The 22,369-nt window shown below is 32.4% G+C and overlaps 1 protein-coding gene across 1 annotated transcript; it reads left to right on the top strand.

Moving 5' to 3' along the window:
* Positions 1 to 51: 51 nt before the first annotated feature.
* LOC132753065 (uncharacterized) lies at positions 52 to 21,873 on the top strand (the record flags this gene model as incomplete). The annotated part of the gene is given in 8 exon segments (XM_060743478.1): positions 52 to 468; positions 773 to 894; positions 12,685 to 12,735; positions 13,312 to 13,380; positions 15,203 to 15,268; positions 15,620 to 15,837; positions 17,006 to 17,157; positions 17,634 to 21,873. Coding segments are annotated over 8 exon segments (1,167 nt in total), but the record flags the coding sequence as incomplete, so codon positions are not given.
* Positions 21,874 to 22,369: the final 496 nt, after the last annotated feature.

Raw genomic sequence — 22,369 nt, forward strand, 5'->3', positions numbered from 1 at the left:
TTTTTTCCATTTTTTTTCCATTTTAACAGCTGCCATTCAATAACCAGTCACCCATGTCTGCACACCAGTACCAAGGCAAAACCAGGCTTATTACTGTCCAACAAGAGCTTAACTCAACCAAGTTTGCAAACATTGCATACATCAACCCAGACTTGTGTAAACTCCTCCTTAAATGGTTCAGATGAGACTTTCTCTCAGAGGTTAAGATCTGTCGTCAATTCTTCGGTACAACCATGCTCCAGGACCTCTGATCAAGATTTCAAATCATCATCAAACTGGTCTAGCCTGAAATTGACTAAAGCATCGTCTTACGAAAACCGTTCGCTAGCATCCAGTCATGTTCCAAGTGGCTTCACACCTGTCAAACTGCCATTTGGCCTCAATAGTGGAGACCCTATGATGACATTTCCAGGGACACCTGCTAAATCAACTATTGGCTCACCACTTGGGTGTTTGTCAATACCAGAGGTAAGATGTATATAGATCATAGCTATGAAATTTGGATGGTAAGTCTGCTAAACACTTTTGCACAATTATGCTTCTCTTTTCTATGTTGCTTTTATTTACAATCAAGTACTAAGAAAAGTTAAGTGTGTGGTCCGCCGACACTCACTGGGTCTTGTTTGAGACAAATGAGTGGCAAACAAAATAAGTTCATGGTGGCACAGATATGAAGGCTTTCAGAAACTTTATACTGGTAGCATAAGGCAGATTTGCCACCAGCATTAAAAAAGTAGTTACTGGTACTCATACTTTATTGTGCTATTTTTAGACACCAGGTACAAGTTTCACAGGTGTGGACTATCTAGAACTGACAGATGATGAGGACGTGGCCAGTCTACTGTGTACAGAGTCCATTGATAGCATCGACCTTGAGAAAAGCTTCTCTAACAAGTATTCAACATTATATTATATTTTCACAACCTTTGAAATTTATATAAAGTTCAAGATCATTTACTGTAGAAAATATGTTAAAATCACCTCTGAAATATGTTGAAAATATCTTTTTCATTTAATTTCAAAGAAAATAAAATAAATTGTTCGGCCCATAACTTTGTTATTTGAAGTCGGATTTTAAATCTATTTCACAGAAATTATCACCATATTGAGACAACATGTCGCGTGCAACATTTGGGTCACTACCTTGAAGGTCAAGGTCACAGCATGACCTTGCAGCAAAATTGTGTCCGGTCCATAACTTCATTATTTGAAGTCGGATTTTAAAACTATTTCACATAAATGATCACCATATTGAGACAAAGTGTCGCGTGCAACATTTGGTTCGCTACCTTGAAGGTCAAGGTCACAGCATGACCTTGCAGCAAAATCATGTCCGGCCCATAACTGTTATTATAAGTAGGATTTTACAACTATTTCACAGAAATGATCACCATATTGAGCCAATGTGTCGTGCGCAACATTTGCGTTGTTTTTACACTTTGAACTTTGTCTGTGACATAACTCAGACACTACTAGAGGTATACCTTCCTGTGTCCAAAACCTATTCAGGGAGCATCACCCGGTTCAACCGGCTCTTGTTATATTTTTTATTGTATGTTAACAATGTTATCACTGAGTGTAAACAAAGTTTGAAATTTCAAGTCAAAATTTCTCTCCAAAAAGATCATTTTTAAAAATAGTCTTACTGTAATGCTTTCCCACCAGAGGCCAATATCATAATAAATTGGTCATTTCCAGAAATTTATTTTTCACATTTTTCTGTATTCAATAATTTTTAACCGTTAATAACCACAATTTAGTGCATAGCGATAAAGAATGAGTGATTGTACATAATCTAATGCCCAAGATTTTGAAAAAAAAAGTCGGAAATACATGTAACTGTTTTGATATTGGCTGATGTTAAAAATATTTGGCGGGAAAGACTACCCGGTACCTTAATTTAGAATGTGCCTGTCAGGGCCAACATTTACAGGGCTGCCGATTTTCCGCGGATTTGCGGAAATCCGCGGATTTCGTGAGCTCCTTGGTCATTTTTGAGATCGATGTAAATTCGACAAAGACAATAAATTCATTCGTCATATTTTATACAGTACCCAAAAAGCGGCACGCTTCAGCTTTTATCGTTACACTAGCCGCCTATGGTATGTCTGTAAGCGCTTTTCTCATTGGTCAAATCGAGTCTTTTCCGGCATTCTATTTTAGAATAACCAATCAAATTACAGTTTACATTGTGGCTCTTGTCTGTTGTCAAAATGTCGGATATTTGTTTTGAGGGCTGATGACTTAATAAAAAGTTAAGGAATTTTCAGAGGGCAATTGTTGACAAAATTAAAGGGCTGAAAAACAAAGACCCAAAGGCTTATTGGAGCATGTTAAACAAATACAGTACAATAAAAAAGAAATTGTTAATAATATTGCCACTGAAGCGTTCCATGAACATTTTAGTAAGTTGAATGAAAATATAGCGAATGACGCACCAGATGATTTCAATGTTTCAAATGTATCTGCGAATAATATAGATTTAGACAAACCTTTTACAGTAGAGGAAATTAGAAGAACCATTCGTTTACTTAAAAACAACAAAGCTTCATCTTCATTTGATGATGTGTTAAACGAGTATTTGAAATATGCACCAGATAAGGGTCTCACTAAAAAGCGTCCCGAAGGATTTTAGGCGTCCCGAAGCGTCCCGAAGCGTCCCGAAGCATTACTTGTTAATTTAAACAGCCCAGAAGGGTTATATTTATTGTAAATGAGCTATATTATTATGTACTGAGGTATTTATGGTAGAAAAAAATATTCTTACTTATCATTTTTTCTATTTATATAAAAAAAAACTAACAACCTTCGACTCCAGTTCACTTGCTCAAAAACCACGACGTTTTATACCGACAAAGCGTCCGGGAAGGTTTAATGTTTATCTAAACCAAAATTATTTTGAAATACTTCGTAATTTTTAGTTAATGAAATAGTTATGTAAGTAAAAATAATAAAGAAAAATGTTTTCCATACATAAAAATAATCTTTATAAGCGCGCCCGAAATCGTACATCTATCCACGCATCAGTTCAAGTTGCTAACTGACTAACATAGCGTCCCGAAACGTAATCATGGTTTTAATTTTTATCTAAGCAAATATAAATCGTAATTAATTTCTTTTTACGAAATGTGTAAGTGACATAAAGAAGGAAATAAACATTTCATCCACAAAAATATTATTTTACAGCACGAAAACTGACGTTCCCATGGTGCGCTAACAAAGCGTCCCGAAGAATTTAGCGGTCCCCGAAATGTCATGAAGCGTCCCGAAGCCATTAATCTTTTAATTTAAACAGTCAGAAGGGTTATATTTATTGTAAATAATGTATATTATTATGTATTGAGGTATTTATGGTAGAAAAAAAGAATCTTACTTATCATTTTTTTCTATTTATATAAAAAACAAAACATACCTTCGGCTCAAGTTCACTTGCTCAAAAACCACCGTATACCGACAAAGCGTCCGGAAGGTTTAATGTTTATCTGAACCAAAATTATTTTGAAATACTTCGTAATTTTGGTTAATGAAATAGTAATGTAAGTAACAATAGCGAGAAAAATGTTTTCCATACATAAAATTATCTTTATATACGCGCCCGAAATCGTACATCTATCCACGCATAGTTCAAGTTGCTAACTGACTAAACATAGCGTCCCGAAACGTAATCATGGTTTTTTATTTTTTATCTAAGCAAAGATAAATCGTAATTAAGTTCTTTTATGATACGTGTAAGTGACATTAAAAGGGGAATAAACATTTCATCCACAAAATATTATTTTACAGCGCGAAAACTGATTTTTCCCATGGTGCGCTAACAAAGCGTCCCGAAGAATTTAGCGTCCCGAAATGTCATGAAGCGTCCCGAAGCATTAATCTTTATTTAAACAGTCAGAATGGTTATATTTATTGTAAATAATGTATATTATTATGTATTGAGGTATTTGTGGTAGAAAAAATAATCTTACTTATCTTTTTTTTCTATTTATACAACTGACGTTTACCCGTGTAATTTCATGTCGCTCTAACAAAGCGCCCGGAAGAAAGTTAGCGTCCAGTATAGGAGATTATATTTACTGACTCGCAGTTAATATAATCGTTTTAAGAGCGTTCAGTTACAGATGTTTAATATATGTTTTCATATGCTCATCTGTATCCAGGCCACACCACGTGGAGGAACTCTTACATGGCCCTTTTTTTTTTTTTTTTTTTTTTTTTTTTTTGTTAATTTACTTTTAAGAATTAGACTTTTATCAATTTATTGACCCACTTGTAATTTTAATGAATATACAGTTTAAATTTATTTAGTTATTATATAGTCCTAAAATTTATATTTTAATAGCAAAATAGTTAAAATTTATATATAATAGCCTAATAGTTAAAATGTTATAAAGTTTTTTAATTGTTTCGCCCCATCATCCAGTGCCAAACCTTACCGGTCTGTATCAATGCTAAAGCAACGACATAAGCTCACCGCTGATGGGGTAAGGATAATTTAACTCTATTTTAATTATTTATTTTCTTTTAATACTTTTTTTTATTTGTGCCAAACCTACGGGTCTGTATCAATTATTCACTGCGTACGCACATCTTTTGACCCGAATGTGTCTTAGCGTTTCTTATTCGTTTCTTTTGACCTGGCTTTTTTGGCGGTAGCATTTGTTTTTGGAATGATCAAATTAGAGTCTGAAGATTTTATTGTACGGAATTGTTTTTTTTTTACCACCAAATTTTTTTATAAATTTCTCTAATAAGTGAGTTTTCTGCTCTTCTGTTTTGGATTGCCAGGCTGCTAATGAAATTCTTAAAGAAGGAGGCGCACGGCGCCAGTTCGTAGTCCCCGTGACCGTAAAGTGCGCCTTTAATTAATGCCTCTTGTAAACTTAATTTCCGAATGTAATTTTTCTATCAAATTTGGCATTTTTTGTGGAGTCCAATTTTGATTTAGTTTAAGTACGTGATTCATAGATTCGCAATTATTGTTTTTCCAATTGATAGGGACATTGTTTGATTTCCTTGGTTCATAAATATATTCTTTTAAGGTCGGGATAAGTTTATCGGAAAGATACGTGCCAACGGTTTCCTCATATTTTTCGCGAATTTCTGTCGATTTTGTTTCAAAGTCAACAGTAGTATCTACTGCTGAAAGTCCATTTGTACCGAAAATATTTTCGACAATTTCTTTACTGTATTTTTCATTCACGCCAATTTTATTTTTAAGATGCCTTTTTAAATTTTCTTCTAAATGTCGCGTACAAAGCGTTATTCTTGAGGTCGGAAAGCTAGATTTGACAGCATTAACTAATGCCTTTTCTTCATCCGTGCCAATGACAAAATCATTAAGTCCTAACTCAGTTTCTGAAATAGAGGTATTTAACACAGCTGAGACGTGGCTGAAGAACCGTTGGTATGTTAAGAATGACCCGTCCCAATGAAGATATATAGGGCCTAACAGAATAGGAGACGTGTCTTTGCTTTTTCTAATCAAGTTTTTATCTTGATAAACAAAACTTGTTAACATAACAAGGACCTAAGTTAAATGTTTGTCTATTCCAACAACAGAATTCTTACAAGCTTTTTTAAAGTGCAACAATTGAGTATCCGTGTATAATATCACATTTGGTGGTTTACCTGGCCCCTGAACGACCTCTTTTAGAAATGGATGAGAGAGTGAATTCATAGATACTTACACTTTGAATGCCGTCTGCGGTGTTCTGTTTGCTATCTGGATTTTGCTTTTTTGCTAAATTTGACTTCATATTATGAACCATTTTAGAATCACGAGGAGCATGATCGGACTGGAAAATTATCTGAAAAATATTTGTTCACGGGTTTGTTACAAATTTTTTCTGACATTATTTTATTTTTTGTTTCAGGCGACGTCTAAACGTATTCTTGTTTAGTTTTTTTAGAGTTACCATGGCTGCATAAATCGTCCAGCGGAAAATTACCTAAATACTCGGCAATGGCTACTTTTGTTACATTTGATTGAACACCACCGGGCAAATTAAATACATTAATAAAAGGCTGGCGAAAAAATTCCAAGAATATTTAATTCGATTCAATGACATTAAATACTGTAAGGACTACCACACAGACAAGGTCCATCTTAACACAAACGGGCAAAAAAAATTCAGGGCCAGATTACAACGCGTGCTGTGTAAAACATACGCGAATGGCTGAAAACTGTCCTTTTAAAGACAACAAAAGGCCTTTTTTAAGGGCCACACACATGTCTCGAAAGAAATTACCTCAGTTGTCAATATAAATCAATCGGAATATAACCTTACCAATGAATTTCCGTTTTTCTATCAGTGCATCATACATTAAGTAATGAATATACAGAAACAGAAGAAATGTATATTTCCTTGTATTAATTCAAAAAATCGGTAATTACCTGTTTATAATACTTATTGTAATACTTACCAATACTTACATACTATTTCAGGTATTCACAATTTCATGATTTTGCCCGTGTAATATACACTATTTTATTATTTTTACATATCTACTGTGATATAGACCTGAAAATAAAAATAAAAAAAAAAGTTTTAAAAATTAATCAATACGATTTTGAAATTTTACATTTTCTAGGGTTAAGATATCACAGAAAACAACAAATATGTACTGTTATTATAGACAAAAATGTCTAAAAACTATTATATAACTTATTCACAGTTTACGAACGAATGTCCGGATTATACACTTCAATAAACTAGGAAAGGCAGTTATCTGGACTCTTCAGTAATGCGTACACAACGGGGGGTGGATGGAGTGCGGTATCCATAGCGATTGCGGTTAATTTCCTCTATCGATAGATTACAATCTTTTCACTCCGTTTACGGCTTAAAAAAATTAGAAATACAATAATTAAAATATAGACAATTTAAACAAATCATAATGATAATAGTCTTGTTAGGTGGGATGTCATGTATATTATTTATTAACTTGACAAAATGATATTAGGATTGCAATGAAATGAACACAATAATCAACATAAGGAACGAGACAATGAATCACAAATCAATAATTATAGATTATAAATAGAACAGTGCTCGTGCACCTAAATGTATAATTACCTACAGTACATACAAACCGGAAAAATGACACTGCCAGCCCGTGCATTCCATGAAATATTTATAAATACAAACATTAACATTTTGCTTTTACATACATGTACATAAGTGTTATAGAAATATATAACCTTCTTATGGATAATACATAATGTCATGATCGGTACAATTTAGAAAAAAACAATGATTTCAATAAGTACCATTTATTTCAAATACTGTCAGGGTTTTTTTCCTATCGTTTTGTTAGCGCGACATGGCTAACGTGAACCGATTAATATTATCCATAAAAACAAATGTTACTTGATAATGATTGTATTCGGCTATATACAATTTATTACAATATCAACTTTTTTTGGATTACAATAACATCTTCCGGACGCTTCCTAATTTTAGGAATATGAGAGTGTGTCATCAACTGCGCACGTCCATGTCTACTTTAATCTTCTGGATATCAAATAATATTTGATAGAGAAGAACTGTCTTCCTGAATAATATCATCTAGAAAAAAAAATATTTAAATTGATAGTGATTTCTTTTAATTATATCGATGTTGAAAGCTGAAACTGATTCGGGACGCTAAATTTTGTTCGGGACGCTTTGTTAGCGCAAACATGGGAAACGTCAGTTTTTTGTGCTGCTGTATATATTTTGTGGATGAAAAGTTTATTTCCTTCTTTATGTCACTGACACATAACATAAAACAAAAAAACACGATTTATCTTTGCTTAGATAAAAAAATACCATGAAGACGTTTGGGACGCTATGTTAGCCAGTTAGCAACTTGAACTATGCGTGGATAGACGTACGGTTTCGGGCGCTATAAAGATAATTTTATGTATGGAAAAACATTTTTCTCGCTATTGTTACTTACATTACTATTTCATTAACCAAAATTACGAAGTATTTCAAAATGATTTTGGTTCAGATAAACATTAAACCTTCCGGACGCTTTGTCGTATACGTGGTTTTTTAGCAAGTGAACTTGAGTCTAAGGTATGAATGTTTTTTTTATATAAAATAGAAAAAATGATAAGTAAGATTATTTTTTTTCTACCATAAATACCTCAATACATAATAATATACATTATTTACAATAAAATATAACCATTCTGACTGTTTAAATAAAGATTAATGCTTCGGGACGCTTCATGACATTTCGGGACGCTAAATTCTTCGGGACGCTTTGTTAGCGCACCTAGGGAAACGTCAGTTTTCGCGCTGTAAAATAATATTTTGTGGATGAAATGTTTATTTCCTTTTTAATGTCACTTACACGTATCATAAAAGAACTTAATTACGATTTATCTTTGCTTAGATAAAAATAAAAACCATGAATACGTTTCGGGACGCTATGTTAGTCAGTTAGCAACTTGAACTATGCGTGGATAGACGTACGATTTCAGGCGCTATAAAGATGATTTTATGTATGCGAAACATTTTTCTCGCTATTGTTACTTACATTACTATTTCATTAACTAAAATTACGAAGTATTTCAAAATAATTTTGGTTCAGATAAACATTAAACCTTCCGGACGCTTTGTCGGTATACGGTGGTTTTTGAGCAAGTGAACTTGAGTCTAAGGTATGTTGGTTTTTTTATATAAATAGAAAAAAATGATAAGTAAGATTATTTTTTTCTACTATAAATACCTCAATACATAATAATATACATTATTTACAATAAATATAACCATTCTGACTGTTTAAATAAAGATTAATGCTTCGGGACGCTTCATGACATTTCAGGACGCTAAATTCTTCGGGACGCTTTGTTAGCGCACCTAGGGAAACGTCAGTTTTCGCGCTGTAAAATAATATTTTGTGGATGAAATGTTTATTTCCTTTTTAATGTCACTTACACGTATCATAAAAGAACTTAATTACGATTTATCTTTGCTTAGATAAAAATAGAAACCATGAATACGTTTCGGGACGCTATGTTAGTCAGTTAGCAACTTGAACTATGCGTGGATAGATGTACGATTTCAGGCGCTATAAAGATGATTTTATGTATGGAAAACATTTTTCTCGCTATTGTTACTTACATTACTATTTCATTAACTAAAATTACGAAGTATTTCAAAATAATTTTGGTTCAGATAAACATTAAACCTTCCGGACGCTTTGTCGGTATACGGTGGTTTTTGAGCAAGTGAACTTGAGTCGAAGGTATGTTTGTTTTTTTATATAAATAGAAATAAATGATAAGTAAGATTATTTTTTTCTACTATAAATACCTCAATACATAATAATATACATTATTTACAATAAATATAACCATTCTGACTGTTTAAATTAAGATTAATGCTTCGGGACGCTTCTTGACATTTCGGGACGCTAAATTCTTCGGGACGCTTTGTTAGCGCACCATGGGAAACGTCAGTTTTCGTGCTGTAAAATAATATTTTGTGGATGAAATGTTTATTTCCTTTTTAATGTGACTTACACGTATCATAAAAGAACTTAATTACGATTTATCTTTGCTTAGATAAAAATAGAAACCATGAATACGTTTCGGGACGCTATGTTAGTCAGTTAGCAACTTGAACTTTGCGTGGATAGATGTACGATTTCGGGCGCTATAAAGATGATTTTATGTATGGAAAACATTTTTCTCGCTATTGTTACTTACATTTCTATGTCATTAACTAAAATTACGAAGTATTTCAAAATAATTTTGGTTCAGATAAACATTAAACCTTCCGGACGCTTTGTCGGTATACGGTGGTTTTTGAGCAAGTGAACTTGAGTCGAAGGTATATTAGTTTTTTTTATATAAATAGAAAAAATGATAAGTAAGATTATTTTTTTCTACCATAAATAACTCAATACATAATAATATACATTATTTACAATAAATATAACCCTTCTGACTGTTTAAATTAACAATAATGCTTCGGGACGCTTCAGGACGCTTCGGGACGCTAAATTTCTTCGGGACGCTTTTTAGTGAGACCGCCAGATAATATGTATGAAATTTTTTGCTATTTGTTTAACATCATTTTAGACTCGGGAATATTTCCTGAAGTATGGAGTAAGGGTATTATTTTGCCAATATATAAGAATAAAGGTGATGTTTCTGATCCAGACAATTATCGTGGTATTACAATTTTGAGCTGTTTTGGTAAACTTTTTACGAATGTTCTTAATACTAGACTCAATAATTTTTTAGAGAATAATAATATATTGTGTGAAGAGCAAGCTGGATTCAGAAAGAATTATAGTACAACAGATCACATCTTTTCCTTAAAAATGTTAATTGATCTGTATTTGTCTAAAGGTAAAAAACTGTATTGTTCATTTATTGACTACAGGAAAGCCTTTGATAGCATTAATAGAACTGCACTCTGGCAAAAATTGTTAAGTAATAATGTTGATGGTAAATGTATAAAAATAATATATGATATGTATAAAAAAGCTAAATCTTGTGTTCAGGTGAACTCCTTTAGTAAAATGTCAGATTTTTTCACAAGTCATACAGGTGTTAGGCAAGGTGAAAATCTTTCGCCTGTTCTATTTTCTTTGTTTTTGAATGATTTAAGCCAGTTTTTGTCACAACATTATAATGGTCTAGTTTCATTATCTTCAGTAGTAAATGATACTCTGAGTAACTTCGATGTTGAGGTTTATTTTAAATTGTACATACTACTTTATGCTGATGACACTGTAATTTTTGCTGAAACTGCAGATGAATTGCAAAAGGCACTTGATGCAATGAGTAGTTACTGTAATATGTGGAGTCTCCAAGTTAATCCTGCAAAAACTAAAATTGTTGTATTTTGTAAAAATGTACGTGGTATTCGTAATGCTCCTAATTTCATTTTTGAAGGTAATATGTTAGAAGTAGTCGACTCTTTTTCATATCTTGGCGTAAAGTTCTCGTATAATGGTAAATTTACTAAAACAAAAGAATACTTGTTACAACAAGCTAGAAAAGCAATGTTCTCTGTAATAGTAAAGTCTAGAAGGCTGAACCTGCCTATTAGTATGCAAATACATTTGTTTGATACAATGGTAGCACCCATTTTGTTATATGGAAGTGAAGTGTGGGGAATTGAAAATTTAGACTTGATAGATCAATTTCAGTTAAAATTCTATAAACTTATTCTTCGGTTAAAACAAAGCACTCCTAATTGTATGCTATATGGTGAACTAGGGGTGCTACCTTTGTCTATTCATGTTAAGGCTCATATTTTATGTTACTGGAATAGAATTTTAAATGCTAAACCTGAAAAAATATGTCATATATTGTATAATGTTTCTTATAAGTTGTATAGTGATGATAACAATGTAAAACTACCTTGGATCAATTATGTACACAATTTATTGGACTCTCTGGGCATGTCAAATTACTGGATGTATAATATACCTTCTTCACAGCAATTGTTCAAGAACATTGTTAAAACTAGATTGAGAGATCAATATTTACAACAATGGCATAGTTTTGTGACTGAGTCCAGTAAAAGCCTTAATTACAGAATGTACAAAGATTCCTTTGTTTTTGAAAATTATCTAGATACTTTGCCTTACCATTTGTCTAATGCTATTTTAAAGTTCAGATGTACGAACCATAGATTACCTATAGAAAAGGGGAGATTCTTTGGTATCCCGAGAGATGAAAGAACATGTCATTTATGTAATACAAACTCTTTAGGGGATGAATTTCATTACCTGTTTGTGTGTGACTTTTTTAAGCAGGAGCGTCGTAAATATATTTCAGTAAGATATACTAGTAATCCTAATACTTTGAAATATTCATTGCTAATGAATAGTACAGACAAAAACGAGCTTGTTAAACTTGCTGTTTATTGCAGGAAAGTAATGCATGTTTTCAAATGATAAACGAGGTTGTGTAATATATGTATACATTTTGATAGTAAATAGTATTGTGTAGTATAATATTATGTTTCTTAAGGCTAACATGTATTTTTATCACCTATGTGTTAGAAATGGCTCAGTGTCTGATATTGCTCAAATTTTGTCTGATATTGCTCAAATTTAGTCTGATATGATAATTTTCTGTTTATCTAGTCACAGCAAATTTGTATCAGGTCATTTGTTCATGTTATATAGCAAATTTTCCTATGTGTTAGAAATGGCTCAGTGTCTGATATTGCTCAAATTTTGTCTGATATTTCTCAAATTTAGTCTGATATGATAATTTTCTGTTTATCTAGTCATAGCAAATTTGTATCATGTCATTTGTTCATGTTATATAGCAAATTTGTATTACGTCATTTGTTCATGTTTAATATGTTGTGTTCTGATGCCTCTCAGAGGCCTAGAATTTGATAATAAAAGTTCAAAGTTCAAAGTTGAAAACCTGAAGTCCAACTAAAGTGTCTCTGAATGGCTTTAAAGGCAACCAAGGAAGTCAAATTTAGAGTCCAGGAAATTGATTTTAGGGCATACCAAATCATCAGAATCCAGGAGCTTCTGGGGGCTTTGCCCCCTGGGCCCCCGGCGTATTTTCCTCTGATTTTGCAATTTGCTGTTGGCAGCCCTGATTTATTGTATTCATGTATTGTTCAGACTATGAAACTCAAATAAGAAATATTTACATGAATGTTACCGGTAATTATTTTATGGTTTGACTTTTCTTTTATTTTATAGACCTTCAATGGGGGAAGAAGAAAATGACAAAGAAATCATCTCTGAAATAGAGTAAGTGTGCTTACTAAGAATACACAAATAGAATGGTATAGAGATATTGTTTGGTATCATGGCAATGGTAATCTTATATATCCATTATGAAACAAATAGGTTGCTTATCAATCTCACAAACAGATACCAGAAGATATCACTTCCACGGAAAGGTGATAATTTGCCTTTCAGAAAACAAAAATTTCATAATAAATCTAGTATGTTTACAACACTGATGTTGTTTAGTAAGTATTGTCAGCTTCTCTAAATGTCACACATTTCTTATATTTCCTATACAATCAGGGAAGGGACTTCTTGAAAATGTCATAATGTTATATTCCTTTAACAGGCCTCAATATGACTCAAATCAACTTGACTCTGACTCACCTGTAAATGGTCCTGTATGAGTATCTGAATTAATACCTAAAACAATCTCTTAGCAACTCTTCATATGACGTCAAGGAAACTGAATTTAGGATGGTTATTGTATACAGAAAAAGAATGCTGCAAAAAAACAAGCTTAATCTTTACATCATTGAAAAAGGTTATCCATTTAGATTCATAATTTCAAAAACAAATATTTTATATTTTTATTAGTTACGAGGTTAGTTGTGACAGTGGTAAGAGTAGTGCCTCACAGATGAAGGTCCGTAGAAGACTTGATAGGTAAACTTTTATATGTTACTAATTAGATAAGTATAAAAGACATGCCTGTCCTTTGAAAATGAAACTGTTCATTGTTACTCTAACAACATTTATAATATTCCCCGAAAAATTTCGGGGGAGCATATAGTCGTCGGGTCGTCCGTCAGTCTGTCAGTACGTACGTACATCCCGAATTCGTGTCCGGCCCATAACTTTGTTATTTGAAGTCGGATTTTACAACTATTTCACAGAAATGATCACCATATTGAGACGGCGTGTCGCGCACAACATTTTGGTTGCTACCTTGAAGGTCAAGGTCACAGCATGACCTTGCAGCAAAATCGTGTCCCGCCTACATCATCGTTATTTGAAGTTGGATTTTACAACTATTTCACAGAAATGATCACCATATTGAGACGATTTGTCGCACGCAATATTTTGGTCGCTACTATGAAGGTCAAGGTCACAGCATGACCTTGAAGCAAAATCGTGTTGGGCCCATAACTTAGTTATTTGAAGTCGGATTTTACAACGTTTTCACAGAAATGATCACCATATTGAGACAACGTGTCGCGCTCAAATTTGGGTCTCTACCTTCAAGGTCAAGGTCACAGCATGACCTTGCAGCAAAATCATGTCAGGCCTATAACTTGGTTATTTGAAGTTGGATTTTACAACTTTTTCACAGAAATGATCACCATAATTATTGAGACGCGTGTCACGTGCAACATTCGAGTTGCTACCTTAAAGGTCAAGGTCACAGCATGACCTTGAAGCAAAATCATGTCCGGCCCGTGGCCCGTAACTTCGTTATTTGAAGTTTGATTTTACAACTTTTTCACAGAAATGATCACCATATTGAGACGATGTGTCGCGCGCAACATTTGGGTCGCTACCTTGAAGGTCAAGGTCACAGCATGACCTTGAAGCAAAATTGTGTCCGGCCCATAACTTGGTTATTTGAAGTCGGATTTTACAACGTTTTCATAGAAATGATCAACATATTTAGACAACGTGTCGTGCTAGTCGGTAGATAGATCTAATTGAGTAGAAGTGCAGTGCAAATAACAGTAACTCTGCATTGTCTAAGATTGGAATTATCACACTTTATTAAACTTTGTCTGAGACATAACTCTGAAACTACAAAAGATATACTTTTCTGTGTCCAAATCCTAGTCGGGGAGCATCACCCGGTTCAACCGGCTCTTGTTTATCACAATGCTAAAACTTAGTGGCTGTACATGACAACGTAGCTGACAATGACTTGTCAGACTACCAGGATGTTGGTTCCCTTGCTAGAATTCTTGTTCCCATAGTCTGGTACCATAGTGCTGAATGGGAACTAGTTTCAGTAGAGAATTTTATCAGACTGTATAAAGACTTGATTCCATAGACAAGTGATCAGTCTGCAATATCTTCAGACTTCAATAATTAAATAACATGTTATCCTTTAAATATTGGACTTTGTGTACCATAATTGATTTGCCAATCTTTGAATTTAGAACAGTCCAAATTTAAATTATCTTACAATTAAAATACATTAATTACCAACAAAATCAATTTTTAGTATGATTCTTAGAGTGTCTTTCAAGTGTTGCAATGCTATTCATTTTTGGGTCATTTTGCACAATAAACATTGGGTCTAAACATTATTCTGAGAAATCAGAGTGAGTGCTGTTCAGAAATTTTGCACACAAGTTATTAGCCAAAACCTGCATCAAATGGCGCACATGACTTAAAAAATAATTGTCTAAAAAAATTGCAGTTCCTTCATGTCGTAAAACCTCAATGGAGTTCCTTTAAATTACAAATTGTTCAAACACGATATTTCTCTGATTTGCAGAGACTATGGATGCAGCAAGGATCAAGCTGTACCTACCACAGATAAAAGTTGTCTGGAGTTTGATGGGTAAGATAGCTGCAATCAAGATTTTTGATAAATTGTCCCCCTTGTTGTTGTTTGTTTAAAAAAACTGAAGAGTTGCTATTGTTGTTTGAAATTCAAATAATTTCATATTTGTATTCCTAAAAGCTAGTATGTCACAGATAATTGGGCCGAAGATGAAGGTCAGTAGATGTTAACAAGTGCCTTTTGATTCTAACAAATTATTGAAGTAAAGCCCTTCATAAAAAACTGTAATTTGTTAGTTTATGGTAGCGCATTTTGTAATGCACCTATTAAAAAAAAATTGCTACAGAAGGGAGACAATTGCAATTAAACAATTTTCATTGTCTTGACTCTGTTACCTCCCCTTTTCAGTTATCTTCTATTCCACAAGCACAATGCAGCACTAATGGATCCTGGCTGCAGTTCCTCCGAGAAGGCTTTAACCATTGCTGATATGTGGGATAATCTTGAACCAGAGGATCGTGCACGTTACGCCAGGATTGCTTCCCTTGATCAGTCAGATGATTCTATTGACCTGTCAGCAGATCTGCTTGGTATTGACCTGAAACCTCTACACCAGGAACATACAGGTTTGAATACACTTTATATTTTCTTATATATTAAAATCTTAGGCACCTAAAAACTCCTTAGTCAGTATGATTATAGTAGCTGACTTTCAGTTAATTATACATTTTTATAATTTATTTTTTTTATCGTCCAGCCAATAATGTATATACAATGTCATATGGCACAAGACATTTGTTGCTGCATTTGGGTAAGATACAGAATAAGGGAAAAAAATCCATCAAGGCATATAATATACAGTGTACATGTACTTTAAGGAATTGGCTCAGAACCTTCCGAGAATAAAGAGTCTAACTGATACAAGTATATGCACTACATTCATATTGCTTACTGTATGATGATAAAGCATTTAGGGATTAGACAAATTATTCTCCATATCTCTTTATTTATTCAACAACACCATAATCTATGTGACTGATTATCTACCTAATAAACACAATGCGTAGGCAAACATTTACACGTGATTAAGGCCTTTAACAAGCAGGTCTTGAAAAAGACAACTCCTACGTCTATTTGTTACTTTTTGTATGAAATGGTGACATTACTGATTCTTAAATCATTACACAATGGTAGTAAAGCTATAAAGACATGGGTAAAAATACTTCACAATAAAACCTGTCTCCATCATGCACTTTGTCAACTGTATGTGCTGACTTGATGTTTTTTCATTGATTGTATAGGATAAAATTTTAATCTGTCAGCTGACCTATAGGACCATTACTATGACTTGGTCCAGAAATAGATGAACTGACATATACAATAACCCTCACTTTAGGAAAATATAATTGAGCAATTTTTCTTAACTTTGAGCTATCTTGCCATTTAAAAGAATAAGCAAGTTTCTCAATCACAGTAGATAAACAAAATCACTGTACCATGTCATGCAAGCCACAATGCAAGCAGGTGTTACTTATCTAATCACTGCACCTTTCTTCAGGGACCCTTTATATTTTAACCTGAACCTTTCTTGCAATAACAGGATGACATTTAAAAAGATGTTTAAAAGGTTGTTTATACGCTTTGTACATAGTTTAATTAAGATTTCTCAAAAATGAGTGATACCCAGCAAGTAATACTGGTCATATCTCATTGTTAAAAGTAGTATTTTATTGATATATAGCAGAAAAAATAAATCTTTTACATCTTGTACGTTATTTTGTATACTATTTGCAGCCATTGACAACATACAGTATCAGGATGATAGTCAGGAAGTACCGAGCCTCGTTCTTGACCTGTCAGATGAGATACACAAAAATTACGAGTTTCAGTATATCGAGGGCTACGAAGACCTGGGCGTGTTTTATCCAAATGATGTTATGAAAGGGGTATTGTTTTCTTCTTTTTTCATTGACATCTACTTTTTCTTATCAGCAATTCATTCTTTAAGATTCAGACAATTCTTAGATTAAAGATACATATTATATAGGAAGCTGTCTTATCTCCAGAGTCACCTATCTCAGTATGCATGTACATGTAATCTTGATGTAGATGAACATAAACTTATACTGTACTGGTATATGTTAATATTTTTGTGTGGTTATGTATAATTCTTGAGTTTGTTTCGCAGCTTTAAATCTTAAATGGACCCTACAAATATGATTTATTTGTGTAAATATTATAAGATGTTATTTTCACCAAGCTAACACCGAAATAGTGAATTCTTTTTATACAAAATTCCTTTTTACAAATATACTTTCACTTTGGAACTTTCTTATGAAGTTTTCCACTGTCATCAATAAACTTGCATTTAAGGAAGAAGAAAAAAACAATGTAATATTATACATTATTACAATGATTGCAGGATTTTTCAAGAGATTCCAGTGAAAGACTAGAAGACAGCGAGCAAATGAGTCAAATTGTTCCGCAGATGTGATGAAAGAATCGTCATATACTATCTTGTTACAGTGCTTGACTTCATATTGATTTTTGTAACAATGTGGTTTTTAGGCTCTATTGGCAAAATAAGTATCTTATGGCTCTAATGGCAAAATAACTATTTTTAGGCTCTAATGGCTAAGTTAATTTATTTTTTAGGTTCTAATGGCAAAATAAATCTATTTTTTAGGCTCTAATGGCAAAGTAACTTTATTTTTTAGGCTCTAATGGCAAAGTAAATTTATTTTTTAGGCTCTAATGGCAAAATAACTTTATTTTTAGGCTCTAATGGCAAAGTAAATTTATTTTTTAGGCTCTAATGGCAAAGTAAATTTATTTTCTAGGCTCTTATGGCTAAATAACTTTATTTTTTAGGCTCCAATGGCAAAGTAACTTTATTTTTTAGGCTCTAACAGCAAAGTCAATTTAATTTTAGGCTCTAATGGCAAAATAACTTTATATTTTAGGCTGTCATGGCAAAGTAACTTTATTTTTTAGGCTCTAATGGCAAAGTAAATCTATTTTTTAGGCTCTAATGGCACAGTTAATTTATTTTCTAGGCTTTTATGGCTAAATAACTTTATTTTTTAGGCTCTAATGGCAAAATAACATTATTTTTAGGCTATAATGGCAAAGTAAATTTATTTTTTAGGCTCTAATGGCAAAGTAAATCTATTTTTTAGGCTTTAATGGCAACTTAAATTTATTTTCTAGGCTCTAATGGCAAAATAACATTATTTTTTAGGCTCTCATGGAAAAGTAAATTTATTTTTTAGGCTTTAAAGGCAAAGTAAATCTATTTTTTAGGCTCTTATGGCAAAGTAAATTTATTTTCTAGGCTCTATCGGCAAAGTCAATTTATTTTTTAGGCTCTTATGGCAAATAACTTTATTTTTTAGGCTCTCATGGCAAAGTCAATTTATTTTTTAGGCTAAAATGGCAAAGTAAATTTATTTTTTAGGCTCTAATGACAAAGTAACTTTATTTTTTAGGCTCTAATAGCTAAGTAAATTTATTTTTAAGGCTCTTAGGGCAAAGTAAATTTATTTTTTAGGCTCTAATGGCAAAGTAAATTAATTTTTAGGCTCTAATGGCAAAGTAACTTTATTTTTTAGGCCTTTATGGCTAAGTAACTATTTTTTAGGCTCAAATGGCTAAGTAAATTTATTTTTTAGGCAGTAGTGGCTAAATAACTTGATTTTTATCTTGATAATGGACTGATACAAAATGGAAACTGGGCAAGTTTTAAGTGCTTTATCAACAGTAGTGATGCATTTGATCAAACTCTTTATTGGAGGGATTGTTACTTAGATGTTAATTACTGTGAATTCACTTAATTATGTGGGCATTATATTATGTGGTTTTGTCATAAACTACATTTTCGTGGCTTATTAAATTCATAGACTGTCTATTTTACCAAAAGGTAAAATGTAAATAATGTGATGCAAAATAATAGCAGATGAAAAGAGATTTCGTTGCATCTTAAATTGGGTGATTGACCATCCACAAAAACCAGTGCCCCACAAATAATAATGATTTTGCAGTATAACATTTTGATATTGGAATAATGGACAACTTAGAAAATTTAAAGCAGTTCAAGTTCATTTCATGAATTTAGCAAGGTAAACAATACTTTCAGTGTAATATTTATGCATCAACAAACTTGTTCATTGGATAATGGGCATAAAAGCTAATTTCCCAAGCATGATTAACTGGCCATTTTTTTTTAAATTTTCTAACTGTGGTGTGTATGAGGGGGGAGGGGTTTGAGATTCTGAACTGCTTGGTCATTAAATTTGGCAAGTACCAGTTAGATGTGATCAATTTCTGTGCTTCCGGTTACAATGTCCAGGATTTGTGATTTTTGTTGTTAGGTATTTTCTTTCACAAATGTAATGTTGACATAAAACCTGTCACTGAAACATATTATTTCCTGCCACTTATGTTCTGAATTTGGAAAAATTAACATATATGTAGATTTTTTTTGCAAAGAGAAAACCATTACTATCACTTCTAACATACAAATTTAATTAATTTCTTACATGTGTTATTTTACCAATTTATTTCGAATAATTGAATAAGTCAATTTTAGATAAAGTAAAAGAACTTCAGAACTTACAAGAGAATTTTAAAATACATTGTATTGGAAGGTATGTTGATAGTCACAATTATGATTTTGCATTTGGTCTTCTGAAAAAAAAATGCTATCTACCAATTTTATTTTAATTCTGCATTTGTTTGCTTTTTACAGTTGTGAAATTGTGTAAAAACATACAATGTTGTTGTTGTTGTTGTTCAGAGGATTATAATATACATTCCTGCCTTTTATGCAACATCAATAATATAAAGAAAACATTCAACAGCTTGGTGTAAATACTCTGATAATTACTGCACTACATATATTTGTCTCCAGTATTTCTCTTTTTGTTTTCTTCGTTTTTAATTTTTTGTTGTTGCTGTCTCGATTTATTTTGCTAAAGTTTAACTGAAGCATTGCAAAAAAAAAGAGGAAGGAAAAATTGGCAAATACGTAAGATCATCATCAATTATCCCATTTTCTGGGTGTTTACAGATTTTATATATGATTTAGATTGGGTGTACAAGTTTTTTAGTTATAATTTAACAGATGAATCATTAGTGAATGATGTAAATGGTGCACTATTATATAAGGTAGCCCAGTGATTTTCCTTCTTTTTTTGTGCAAATTTCATAGAGGTTCATTATGGGTTTTTCTCAATAACAAACAGTTTGAAAGTCCCAATCTTGTACATCTTGAAAAATTCTTTGAAGTTTTGATGATTTCTTTTTTCTCTGAATTATCTTGACTATATTATCTTTTATGAAAAAAAACAAAAGAAAACAAACCAAAAAAAAACACACACACCATGCATAGATCTTCCTATGTATTATCATATTTAATAATAAAATGAATATTTTTGGATTCCAAATTATCTGAAGGTTACCACAATAAAATATCAAAATTAAAAAGACATAATTTTTTTGTCTGTAAAAATCACTTCAACAGGAGTGCATCCAGGGGTATTATCAAAAAAATAATATACTGAGTAAATATGAAAAAGAAGTAAAAACTTTATCTTTTTTATATTGTATCAGCGTTTTTTTTCTCTACTTTGGGAATGGTGCCAGTACCAGAATGATTGGGGAAAAAATGCGTTATTTTGAATTAAATTGGGATTTTTTTCATGCATTTTTTCAGCTACCATTAAGATTAGTCATCATGAATAAAGATAGCTTACAGCTTCCACTGTCCAGGTAGAACTATTGAGTGGTGATTTATATGAAAATATTGTATTTAAATGATTTCAGAGAAATCACTTGGCCTAATGTGGCAATTTTGAACAGCCATTTTGGGAATTTAAACATTGGAAATTGGGAATTTTAATGTCTATTTTCTATTGGGAACAGTACCGTTTTAGGGTAGTAGTTATATAAAGAAAAAAAACACTGGGTATATATTTGTGTACTTCACCGTCCATTGTTGTTTTGATTTAATCAGGGTCTTTCAAATTCTTTGTCTATTTTAAAGACCTTGATCTACCCCTAAACCTGCTGGATTTTTAAAATTAATTGAAATGCATTGAACTTGGAACAGTTTATTCAAAGTTAAAGGGAAATTCATTATTAAAATACATACAAAAATTCAGCTACTCAGAATGATGGTCTGGCTGTACGTGTTATTGAACAGGAACTTTTCTTGTTTGCAGAAACATACGGTTTTATTTTACTTTTATTGGTTTCCATGGAGATTCTTTGATATTTTTCCCTTTTTTGAAGAAATTCTTCTTTTACCTATTTTTAAGTACATTTTATTTAAAACCATTTTTTATACTTTAGGAGGGTACTGACATTTGTCTGTGTTTTGTGTAATGAACCATTGAATTAAATTAAACGTTTTGAAAAAAAACCTATCAAATTTAATGTTCTTAAATTTACCCTCACTTTTACATATGAAATATAATTATTGAATTATTAGTTTGTTAAGCAGTTTGCAAGTTGCATGATGCACACAAAAAAGAGACAAAAGTTGAAAGTTTAATGTTATCCCTGTTACATATTGTTGTTATAGTTTACTGTTTATGTCATCATTTTATAATGTTAATATGTTAAATGAATCATGAACAATAAATCATTTGAGTTGTAAAATATTTTCTTTTTGTTTTAATTTCTGTTTCCAGAGTTATGATACAATTACCTGTAAGTACAGTTTGATAGAAGTCTTACTTCTGAGTGCTTTTTTCTCCAGTATTTCATTTATATTTGAGCCGTGTCTTGACAAAACCAACATAATGGGTTTGCGACCAGCATGGATCCAGACCAGCCTGGGCATCCGCGCAGTCTAATCAGGATCCATGCTGTTCGCTATCAGTTTCTATACTTGTTATAGAGTTTGTAAGCGAACAGCATGGATCCTGATCAGACTGCGCGGATGCGCAGGCTGGTCTGGATCCATGCTGGTCGCAAACCCATTATGTTGGTTTTGTCGTGACGCGGCTCATTTATTTTCAAACTTGAATATCTTTATGTAAAAATCGTGTTCGGTCCTTGTATTTCATTGACTTAGCAGCGTTTTTGTCATATCTAGCATTAGCATAGCCAGACTTGACCAAACGTATTAGTAACTTTTACCTGGAAAGCATATGA

Source organism: Ruditapes philippinarum, unplaced genomic scaffold (genome assembly GCF_026571515.1).
Source record: "Ruditapes philippinarum isolate M1 unplaced genomic scaffold, ASM2657151v2 ctg4454_1_1_1_1, whole genome shotgun sequence".
In the NCBI taxonomy this organism is placed as follows: Eukaryota; Metazoa; Mollusca; class Bivalvia; order Venerida; family Veneridae; genus Ruditapes; species Ruditapes philippinarum.